This window comes from Onychostoma macrolepis, chromosome 22 (assembly GCF_012432095.1).
Source record: "Onychostoma macrolepis isolate SWU-2019 chromosome 22, ASM1243209v1, whole genome shotgun sequence".
NCBI classification, from domain to species: domain Eukaryota; kingdom Metazoa; phylum Chordata; class Actinopteri; order Cypriniformes; family Cyprinidae; genus Onychostoma; species Onychostoma macrolepis.
The window spans coordinates 7,981,853-7,994,273 of NC_081176.1; the positions used below are offsets into that span (position 1 = coordinate 7,981,853).

The 12,421-nt window shown below is 36.7% G+C and overlaps 1 protein-coding gene across 1 annotated transcript in view; it reads left to right on the plus strand.

The window, feature by feature from the left end:
- The window catches only part of kdm4b (lysine (K)-specific demethylase 4B), a 56,048-nt gene extending 45,867 nt beyond the window's left edge, over positions 1 to 10,181 (plus strand). The window contains 5 exon segments of the mRNA XM_058760553.1: positions 2,658 to 2,843; positions 2,916 to 3,083; positions 5,380 to 5,499; positions 7,621 to 7,713; positions 7,893 to 10,181. Coding sequence (XP_058616536.1) covers positions 2,658 to 2,843; positions 2,916 to 3,083; positions 5,380 to 5,499; positions 7,621 to 7,713; positions 7,893 to 8,237 — 912 coding nt within the window. The 3' untranslated portion in view covers positions 8,238 to 10,181.
- The last annotated feature ends 2,240 nt before the right edge of the window (positions 10,182 to 12,421 follow it).

A 12,421-nucleotide genomic window follows, 5' to 3' on the forward strand; every position in this document is an offset into this window, starting at 1 on the left:
TCCTAATTTGTTTTTCTTTTTTTATTCCTTTTTTCCTGCTTCATTTTTGTTTTTCATTCCTTTTCTTTTTTTGCTGTTTTGTTTTTTACTTTAATTTTAGTTCATTTGTAAATTTTCGCTCATTCGTTCATTCTGTTTCATTTGCGCTTTTTTTTCTTTTGTTCATTCCTAATTTGTTTCTTTTTTTCTCTCTCTCATGCTTCAATTATTTATTCGTTTCTTTCTGTTTTTCTTGAGTTTGTTCCTTTTTGTTCAGATTTAAGTTTAATTTTCTATTGTAAAAATTTTTTTCTGTTTCTTGGCTTTTTTTTTCTCTTTTGTTTGCTCTTTCAGTTTCTTATTCTTTTGTTGGCTTCTACTTTTTTCTGTTTTCATTAATTCCCAAATTTTTTTGCTCATTCAATAGTTTGCTTCTGTCTTTTCATTTGTTCGTTTGTGTTTTTTCATTTAGTTTCTTTCTTTTGTCTTATTCGTTCTTTCACTCTGTTTCTTTAGTCTGTTTTTTCTTTCGTTTGTATCTTTGTGTTTTCTTTTGTTGTTTCGCCGTCATTCTCTCTTTCTCAGAGGATATGATGCATTATTAATAATGTGCAATGCCTGAATAATCAGGTGTCGTTCCTCACTGTGCTAAATGAACTGCATTGATTATATAGGCAGGTTTCTCCTCCTCCGCCGCACGTCTGAATGCTGCTCAATGCGTCGGCACAAACACAACCCAAAGCAACTTCAGCGCACAATAACATGAAAAACATGCTATAAACCTCTCATACATCTGATTTCAGCTTCCAGCTGCCATTAGCAAGCAAAAAAATGCAGGTTTGCTAGAAATCAGTGCCAGTAACGAAAGAACATCAAACATTTAGTCTCGTTATTTGCACAGTTTCACTCTAGAACAGGAAACAGGGTCGTATTGTAGATTAAAAGGAGGCCGCTTTATCTTCCCACTCGCTGCGACTCAAAATGGACGCCAGCTCTTGATGTATGAATAAATAACTGCATGCTCGATGCTCGTAAATCACACATTTTTTCCCTTCTCTTGTCCGTTGGCCTGTCCTGCGATCAATCCCTGGCGAATGATAAATCAGAGGCTTTCACCGGCCGATGAAATATTTCCGAGCTGGCGCCGCATCGAAAGGCCGTCGTACATTACGGCCGCTTGGCCACAGGGAGTTGAAATGAAGTATTGACAATTTAATAAAGAATTTTTATTCCTGTCGATATTCCCCTCTGTGTGTGTGTGCGCGCGTTTGGAGGCGGTTTATGCGGAAATGGAGGAGAAGGGGAGAGAGACAGGGATGAACGGACACAACATGTTTCCATTTGAAAGGATATTAGCAAAAAATGCTGAAAAATCAAGTGCATTGATTTTAAATATACTCTCGTGCCACAAACTCGGCCCTAATTTCTGCATTTTAAGTCGACGTGGAATCAAAATAGACTGTGTTTGTGAACATTTCTGCTGTTCACTTACTTTCGTTTTTAGCTGACACATGGAAATAATGTTAGCCAAAAGCCAAATAGCTGTTTAGCATTGGCATTCGGCTCAGGCGCTGTTCTGGTATGATAATATCACTCTTTCATTTAATATCTGGTGTATTACTGGTGTATGTCTGCTTTTTGGTTTGTTTTTCTTCATTTGCTTGGTGTTCCTTCATTTGTTTCATTGTCTCTGTTATCTTTTGTTTTAGTTTCTTTTTTTTATTTGGCTTTTTGTTTTTTTTATTATATTTGTTTATTTTTCTTGACTGTTTTTCAGTTCTGTCTTTCATTCATCTTTTCTTATTTTTTTGTTTTGATTCTTTTACTTCATTTTCTACATTTGTTTTCCTCTTTATATATTTTTTCTGCTTCTATTTCTTTCGTTCTTTTATTCTATAGTTTCTTTTAGTTTTTTCCTTTCTACTTATGTTTTCCTTCTTTTTTTTTGTTTCTTTTAGCTCATTCCCTCTACTTTTGTTTCCATTAGTTGTTTTTGTTTTTATTTTTTTAATTATTTTGTTCCTTAGTTCCTTTTTTCTTTCATCCATTCTTTCTTTTACTGTTTATTTTCAGTTTTTTTTTATTTCATTGTTTTCTCTTTTTTTTTTAAATTTAATTTATTTTAGTTTGTTTCCTTCTCTATGTGTGTTTTCATTCGTTTATGTGTTTGTTTCTTTGTTTCTTTAGTTTGTTCTTTCATTCTTCTGTTTGTGTTTTTTCTTTCATTTTTTCTTACGCTATTTTTTTTTTTCTTTTGTCTTATTCTTGTTCTGGCTTCTGCTTTTGTGTGTTTTTTTTTTAGTTAATTTTTTGTACTAATTTGTTGCTTTGTTCTCCGTTTCTGTTAGTTTATTAAATTTGTCCTTGTAGTTTTTTGTTTCTTTGTGGGGTTTTATACTTTTCTAAAATTGACTATCTTTGTGAACATTTTGATGTTTTTATTGTAGTTCACACATTAATAAATGTTTGTATTTGTAATGTTTTATTTTAAAAGACGTTCTTTTTTTTTAGCTGTTTACCATTAGCCTAATAGCTATATAGCACTGAACTCCTATTTGGCCTTGGCTCCAGTGCCCTTTTCCTGATGGATAAAATCACTTTTCGTCATTGAGTATGGAAGTTCGTCATGTTACAAAGGTTGTAATTCAATTTTCATGTTTCCTCGTTACGATTTGCAGAAGTGCGTCTACTGCCACAAGACGACCAAGCAGATCTTCGGTGCGTGTATCCAGTGCTCATTGGACAACTGCTCCACTTCCTTCCACGTCACCTGCGCCCTCCTCGCCGGAGTCGTCATGAAGCCAGCAGATTGGCCGTATGTGGTGTCTGTCACCTGCCACAAACACAAACAGACCAATCAGAAGGTGCGTAGCTGCTATAGAAGGGATCTCAATGCACACAGTGATCCTCAAACTGACGCTCTGCCTCCGCCGCAGGTCAAAAACAGCTCGCGTGAGCTGTCTTTAGGTCAGGAGGTCATCGGCAGAAACAGCAATGGTTGGTTCTATCGCTGCACCATCACCGGCATCGGCACTCAGAACTACTACGAGGTCAACTTTGACGACGGCTCCTACTGTGATAATGTCTTCCCAGAGAACCTGCTGGTGAGGATATTTTTTCATTATTATTGCCAATAATTATTGCCAATCATGGTTGCCAAGTTGCTTTGGTCTGGAAGCCCGTTTCCACCACTAAATAAAAAAAAGGTAATTGCAATTTTTCATCTCACCATTCTCACTTTTTCTTAAAAAAGTCAGAATTACATGTTATAAACTCGCAATTGCGAGAGAAAAAAAAAAAGTTACTATTCGACTATAGTCGTGGAACAATTGTGACCCTGGAGCACAAAACCAGTCATAAGTCCCACGGGTATATTTCTAGCAAAAGCCAAAAATGTTAGGATATAAATGTTCTATGAAGATATTTTGTAAATTTCCTACCGTAAATATATCAAATCTTAATTTTTGATTAGTAATATGCATTGCTAAGAACTTCATTTGGACAATTTTAAAGGTGATTTTCTCAATATTTTTCTTTTTTTGCACCCTCAGATTCCAGATTTTCAAATGGTTGTATCTTGGCCAAATATTGTCCTATATATCCTAACAAACCATGCATCAATGGAAAGCTTATTTATTCAGCTTTCACATGATGCATAAATCTCAATTTCAAAAAGTTGACCCTTATGACTGGTTTTGTGGTCCAGGGTCACAATTGTGATTAAAAAGTAGGGTTGTTCCGATTCCGATACTAGTATCGGAAATTCCACCGATACCACAAAAAAATTCTGGCATCGGTATCGGCGAGTACTTGAACCCATGTACTGATCCGATACCATTTTTAAACAAGACCTATAGTTATGCGCGCTAGCTTTGCTTAACGCTGCAAATCGGAAATCAGTTCTTCTTCGAAATACAAGAAATACAAACGTGCTAGCACATTGCCAAAAGTTAAATCACTCGCATATGCAACTAAATCTTCACCCTGGGCGACTAAATGATGTCTAATATTAGCCACTGGCTAATAAATTATCAGATTTTACTGGGAGGCTATGTATGAGTTTAGCACAGATATATTGTCACTCGCTGAACACTCTGAGCGCTTCAGAGTTTCTCTCTCCATCAAGCGATCTATTTTTCAGTTCATCTGAATGAATGCGCAGCGCAGCTGTATTTGACGTACCGTAAGCTCTAGTGTGAAACGCATGACTCGCCGTCGCTTTGCTTTTTTCCTCACACGCAGAGAGGGAGAGGGAGCGAGGGAGTCTTACGTGTAGCGCGTCAATTCTGCATGGTATGTAAACGTTATTCTTTGTTGTATTTTTCTGTCAAAATAACGGAGTTCCTTTGGAATTCTTCAGCTTTACTGCCGGGTTCTCCGGTCGTAGGCGGACAATCTCAACAACAATCTCATTGGCTGGCGCGCACCTATTATCGTCCCTGTTTTGATTTCAGCAAATCCGTTCGAGCCAAAGCAGACAACGTGATTAATATTCATGAATCCAGCAGCTCGTTAATCCTTAGTGCGTTTTATATTGTTCTTAGTATAATTCATAGTATGATTATTATCTTATCAGTATTATTGATAGTTTTTCCCCATTTTCACAGAAACACTGAATTACCAAAAAAGCACCACCACCGGTCCTAAATTCAGTTAAAATTATTCGCCAGACTATCTATCTATCTGGCTATCTATATGTGGTGAAGCACACCCTAAAATAATTGTATCAATTCATACAGGGCTAGTAGTACATACAACTGTATAACCAGATACACACCCGGGTATCGGATCAGTACTCGGTATCGGCCGATAACCTGAGCCTAGGTATCAGAATCGGTATCGGGAAGGGAAAAAGGGTATCGGAACATCTCTATTAAAAAGTAAGAATTGTGTTGAAAAATCTGAATTGCATGATATGAACTCTGAACTTTGAATTGTGAGGAAAAAGTCGGAATTGTAAGATTTAAGCTCCCAGGTATGAGAAAAAAAGTCTGAATTGTATGAAAAACTGAGAAAAAGTCATAATCATGAGTTTATATCATGCAATTCTGAGAAGAGAAAAAAAAAAAAAAAAAAGTCAGAATTGTAAGATAAATAGTGTCAATTATCCTTTTTTAATGCAATGATGGAGATGGGCTTCCACATTCCAGATTTTGGTTACTGAAACCTCCTTAATCATGGGGGAAAAAATAAATAACTGTAATGTCTGGCATCTTGTGGCTTATTGTGGCCTAAAATGCATAGCTCTGGTCCTGGATGCTGATTGGTCGAAATCTAGATTGGCTAAATCTACCTCTAGATTGTTATGGTTGGCAAGTTGCTTTGGCCCATTAATTCGGCTCATCCAATCAGATTTTAGAGTCTGTTTGATCCATCATCTGTTTGATTTTTCTGTCTCAGAGTCATGACTGTCTGAGGAACGGCCCTCCAGAACTGGGTGAACTTGTGGTGGTCAAGACAATCGACGGACGGGTTCTCAACGCATCTTTCATAAAGGAACATGTCCACCGATACTACCAGGTAACTATGACGTCTAAAATTTTTATTTGTATTTATTTATGCCCCATTTTACAACTCTTATATAAAGAGTAATCCATTTCAAACCAAACCATTTCATTACTTTCTTTGTTTCTTTTGCTGTTTTTCTATTGTATTATAGTTAATTGTATTTTATTGTTTTGTTTTGTATATAGTTAAGGCCCGTAGCGACAACCAATTTTTAGGTCAAGAACCTAAATCTTTCAGTCAGCTTTCTTGTAATTCCACATCTCATCCGAGTCTTTCAGGAGTCCCACATTTGGTGCAAAGTTCGCTTTCCTCATTCACAGAGCAGCCGTTGATGTATTGAGCGGAAGGGAGCCGAGATTAATGGGAAAACGAGAAAAGTAGGCAGATGTGGCACATGGGGGATTTATGGAGTCTGTAGATGAAGCTTATGAGGTGTGATGGACCGCAGACGGCGAGAGTAGACTGCCATTCATCTGCTATTTCACATACACACGCCACTCCTCACAGGAAGTGCTTTTGTGTTCTTGTGCAGTGATGGGTCGATGTTTTAATCCACATCTGGGTCATATTTGAATGGAAAAGTGACTCAGAAACTACCAGAAAGCTTAACCGAACATGCTTTTTCAGTTTTTCTCCTAAAATGAGGCTTACCAAACTGTTAATACATTGTTTGACACATTGTATGAACTAGTTTTGCTTCACGTCAAATTCTTTCTCATTAAAACTCAAACCCACACACACACACACACACAGTGTTTCATTGCTCGGCTGAACTCTTGAGAGACTCCTCTGTCAGCATTAACGAACCGCTTGATTCTCTCCTCCGCCACAAGACTCCATTATTTATCGGATCCGTGTGAGCCATGGCACTCGTAACAAGTGCCGATTGCTTTCATGACGTCACTTTTACCTTTGCAAGACGTGACAAACGCTCTCCCACTCGCTGCGGGCGATCTGTAACTGGATGTCTGTAAGTCTGACAGGTCTTGAAGCCGTTGGGAATTGATCTGGAATAGGGTGTTGATTTGAGACTGGTTGAAAGTTTTCAGCTTATGTTGTTGTTGGATGCTCTTCCGATCAAAAATATAAGAGATTTAAAGGAGTATTAAATGCAGTTTTTACAGCTCTATCAACAGCATTGATACATTAGCATTAGGTTTTGCATTACAGAATTCATGTGGATTGATGTATTGTTAGGACATGTGCCCTACATTTTATAATAAAAAAATATAATTTGAATATTTTGTACATATTTAAATTCATATATATCCTACATTTTATAATAAAAATATAATTTGAATATTTTGTGTGTGTATATATATATATATATATATATATATATATATATATATATATATATATATATATATATATATATATATATATATATATATATATATATATATACACACAAACACACCTGCACTGTATATTCATTTCATATCATTATTTTATATGATTATAATTATTGTAATAAAAATATATGTACGTCATTTACAAAATATGAGAAAATGATATTTCTTATATAGTACTTATAATCGATTTAGTGAAATATTTTATACATATTTAAATGACATAATTTGTATTTTATTATACATGTGTAAATTTGAGTATTTTAAATCAATGTAAATATATAATACATATTTAAATTTTAAATATTTGTTTAATTTCATTATTTTACATATAGAATAATTTTTACATTTTAATATAAATATAATGTATTTAGATATGTATTAATAAATATTGAAATATATATTCATTAATATATAAATATACATTTATATTAAATATAATAATTACATTTAATTTGAATTTAAATAGTATACACATAATTGTTCTATTTAAATATGAAATAATTTATATATAATTGCTTTTCTTTTTAATTTAGTTAACAACATTTAACAGATTTTCAACTTATTTATTTATTTATTTTTTTTTGTATTTATATTTTCTCTGTTCTACTTGTATAACTTGGAATTTGTTTCCCAAGAGTGTTAGAAAGATGGCCACCAAGCAAACTGACACAAAAGTTTGGAAACGATGCTAGTTAGTTTTTCTAACTTGGATTGTATCAGGGAAAGTGGTTCCAAGAAAAGGATCCGATTCGTCTAAATTGCCTGTATTTCTTTCCAGGTGGAGTTTCAGGATGAGACGCAGATCTTACTGAAGCGCAGCGAGATTCACTCTCTGAACCAAGAGCTGCCCAAGAGGGTTATGTCTCGTCTGGTAAGCGCTTTTATTTGCTTCGGGCCAAGTACCGTATGTTTCTGCACACAGAATTCGTCAACATGAAGTCAAAGTGCAGGGTTTTCGTGGTTTTTCAAGCTAACAGTGCAGTTGGAGTTCATTTGGAGGGTTCTGACTGACATCGCTAAACGATAATTGTCGTTTTTTCTTTTCAACAGGCAACTGTGAACCAACAGCAACCTCAGGCACAACCGTCAGACGAACCTCTGGCCGCAAAACGCCCACGTCTGCCGACACCGCCGCCCACACTAGCCATTGAGCCCTCGGCGCTACCTCCAGAAATAGTCACCGCTTTCCTGCCCGCTAGTATTACTCCAAACACCAGCACTGCCCCCTGCCTGCCTCCCCCCGCATCACTTCCTGTTTCAGCACCCACACTTCCTGCCCCGGAACCCAGCGAGAGTTACACCCACAGCTCCAGCTACATAGCATACATGGAGTCTCTCCTCAACTCGGACTTTCCTCCAGAAGAGGGCGAACATGGCGTTGAGCCGATGTATTGAAGCGCTACCAGCTATTTGTCAACGCTTCATACAGACTTTAAATTCATCCACTGCATGTCTTTGTTTCATTTATTCGCTGTCGTGCTAATCTGAGTCTCCCACCCATGAATGGTGCGCGTGGGACGCATGCGTGTCATTATAGACTGAAGCCGAAACGGACCCAGTACATAGCCTTGGGGGATGCCGCACTCTTCTGACCCTTTCCACGATCCCTCGCTCTGGTTCTTTCACTAAACGGAAAGAGCCGCCATACGTTTTCAGATGGGATAATCATTCACTGTTTGTGCTGTTTACTTTATACCTGATTTTTTTTCTCTTAACGAGTGCTAAATATTTTTCTAACTCAAGCCAAAACATCATGCTACCCGGTCACAGTTCAAATAGACAGTCTATATCTGTACAGTTTCAGGTATTTTTCTCTGTACTCAAGTGTTCGGGGGGGGTCACAGGAAGAGTTTTAGCTGGGCTCATGGGATTTAACAAGTATTTAAATGTCTTTTGTCACATATAGATTTAATATTTGTATAAAGAAAATCAATTATGGCAGCATCTGAAGCTACAGATTTCAGTTAGCGTACACATTTGTGTTACGATAGAGTCGCGCGTCTTCATGTATTCTTCTATAATCGGCGATTAAAATGTTTTTTCAGCCACAGATGATTTGTTTTTGTAGCATACTTGGTAGACGTTGATATTGAATACTATTCACCTTGTCTGTTTTTTATTATGATTACTGTTGTTGTTATGATTATTATTTTTATTGATTTTTACTTTGGGTGAATCTTTACAACACAATGTCGAAAGATGAAAAAAAAGTTGAATTTATCATTTTTATTCAAGAGGTTGAAGTGGCGTACATTTAAGCGTATAGTCATAGGTGATGTTAAACAGATGCGCAATCCGCCTTCTCAAGGTGCTATAGAGGTCTTAGACTACTGAGGGGCGATCTGGGTCAAGTGACCCACAATGAGGTGTACATACTAGATGTCCTGCTCACGAATTGGAAAAATTTTCTTCAGTGTAACTTCTAGTCTTATCAAATGCCATGTCACATTCAAATAAAGCGTCTGGTTGTCGCTTCGGATTTCCTTTCTCCTTTTTATTGTTTGCCCTTGTTTCGTCTTCCGATGTGAACGATTATCGATCGGCACACCTCTTTCGCCGGTATTTGCGGGTTCATCATCCATATAGTATTGAGAATTTGCTTCAGCACCCCTCGATTGATTTGGAAACAAACACTCTGATAAGACCTTTACAGGCAGGATCGTCGTTACAGACTGAAGTCAAAACAAACCCAGTACACAGCCTTGGGGCATGGCGCACTCTTCAGAACCTTCCCACAATCCCTCGCTCCCAATCCGCCGCTAAACCGAAAGAACGGCCAAACATTTTCAGGTGGAATAATCATTCACTTTAGCATGCCAAAGATTTTGGAGAATTGTTCAAAATGAAAGAGAAATTAATACAAGGAAAGTCCCCAAATTAAGTTATTAAAATATTAAATTGACAGCTTTTTCTATATATTTTCTCATACATCATGATTTGTTTCTTACTTTTTCATACTATTATTCCTCCCACTTTCATTTTGCCTGTTTTTAATAATAACATCTGAATTACACCTTTACGTATAAACTGCGTACTGAGGTTTGAAACTCGTGAGTGCATCCTCTCTCCTTCCGTTCAATGTGACAACCACCATTCTCATCTCAACACCGTTTGTTGTTTTCCACCCGCCAGTGACGCCTACGGCCGCTCTGACACTAGACGCAGTGTGTCGATGGCATTTGTACTCTGTTTCTGGGGTTTCTGCTTTGCATTAACAGAAACATCACGAGAGGCAGGTTTAATGAAATAACCCACCACAGCTTGCATACTGATGATGGCAAATGTTTATCTGTGCAGAAGTACTAGGAAAGATTCTAATAAAATGTGAAGTGAAACTGTGCTTTGTGTTTGACTGTATTTATTTCCCTGCAAAAGCTATGAAAAACCTGGTTTAAATAATACCAGTAAAAATAAATACATATATGAATAATAAATAGGTAATTGTAGTAATAATTATTAATAAATAATAAAACATTTTAAAATTAATAATTTAAATCACTCACAAAAAATTAATAAAGTCAGAGAAATTTCAATGTTGAATTTATGTACATTTTTTCTGGAAAATATTTCTTTGGCTAGGTTTCATCTTGTATACAGGTATTATACATTATACATTTATATATTTGTATGTTGTATTCAATTTCTGAGCAAATTATTTTTTGAATTTTTTTTTTTAATGAATCACATGACCCAGTTTACAAATGAGTTACTTTCCCCAAATTCAGTATAAATACTTCTTCAAATCCGTATCCAGTAATCACAAACTATTGTAAAGGTCATGAAAATCAATTGGCCTATAACGAGATTTGGCTCTTGAAAATGTGGGGTTTTTATAAATTGCTTTCTGGAAAGTAGTTTTCTAAAGTTCAGAGGTCAGTAAATTGCTGTTTATTCATTTCAAACGATCACAAAAGAAAAGATTAAAAGCTTTTCTCGAGACCAGAGCCATTAAAAATAAACCATTATGAAAAAAATACCATGAATCATCCGAGGCAAAGAGATTAATCTGGTTTAGAGTTGTTCTGTCAAATCGAAGCCTCATTGACATTTAGCCGCTCTAAATGTGCCTTTATCTGATTAAAAACCAATTAGGCTTTTAAAATATCGGCTAATTGTTTTGCACTAAAATGAAATGTCGGTCAGGATTTGTTTGGCGCCACTGTAGATCCCATAATGCACCGCGCACACCGTCGTGACATTCGCACACAAACTCTGTTCATAAAGTTATGAATCCTCTTACGCTCTGAGATATTTCGAGACACAGCTGCCTCTGTAGGGGCCGAACTGAAGAGATGTGAAATGACACCTGCGCTCATTACCTGCTGCGTATCTTCATTAGTTACGTGTGTGTGTGTGTGTGAGAGAGAGTGTCGGATGACTTTAACCCGCCAGAGCGCTATGCGTATCAAAAACGCGCAGCTGCGCCTCATAATAGAACAGGAGGCGAGAAATAAAGCCGTTGCTAAAGACATAAGTAGCTTCTTATGAAAACGCTTTGCATAAATAGACTCGTTCGGAGGACACGACAGGATTCATGAGAGTCACTGGGAGTCATTCGTGTAATCAGGTCTGAAGTGAATCGTTACAGTTCTGACCCTGATAGCACACGTACATCTCGGAGATGTCTATTTGATGTCTGCAATTACATCTGCAAGACATATTTTTTAGGGTGTTTGCTCATCTGCAATACGTCTATAGTACGTCTCCTTTTAGATGTTAAATAGATGTCTATTAGATGTCTTTAAGATGTTTATGATTTAGAATGTATGTAAAACTGACATCTGAAAGACGTCTGTCAGACGTTTATAGACAGCAGATGCTTTCCAGATCAAGAGATCTTTAACAGACATCTTGCAGACCTACGAGTGCTATCTGGGGTCTAAACCAAAAATCTGTAAAAAAAAAAAATGGTGATGGTCTTTTTTGCTCTATTTCGCTAACAAAACTAGACAAAGCCATGTTGAGCGTCTCTGCAGCGACATACAGCGGTGTTTCCTAAATTAATTTGCGTTTTGAACAAATCGGCTGAGTCAATGGTTCACTGATCCATTAATAAAATAACGGCCGTTTCTCAAACGGAAGGCTGCATCCTCCGGAGGTCGCATTTGTAGGCTGCATACGTAATTTCTGTGGGCGGGGCTTAGGTGGAGGCAGAAAGATTCCACTGAACGCTTCACTAACGCTAGTTACCTTGTTTTTTTAACAACGGCTGGAGAAAATCCGATTTTACCTGCATATGTAATGTCACTCACTGTGCAGGACCATGATTGTTATTTAAATAAGTTAACTTTAACGGACAAAATCAGATTGGCCAACCCTATGCTCATGGATGGACGATCTGACAGGATTGCCTCCGATTAAGTGACTCCAGTCGCATATAACGTTACAGAAGCCTAATGAGTAGTAAAGAGAAACTCACCTGTGTCTATATAATCATGAAGATGTACATATATCTCAATTTCAGTAGGCAACTATTTTTACAGCTAATGTTGAGACGTGAGAGTGAACTGGGCCAAAATACAAAAAGTAAGTTAAACATTCAATGTGATGGATATATTATTTGAAGATGTATGTATCAT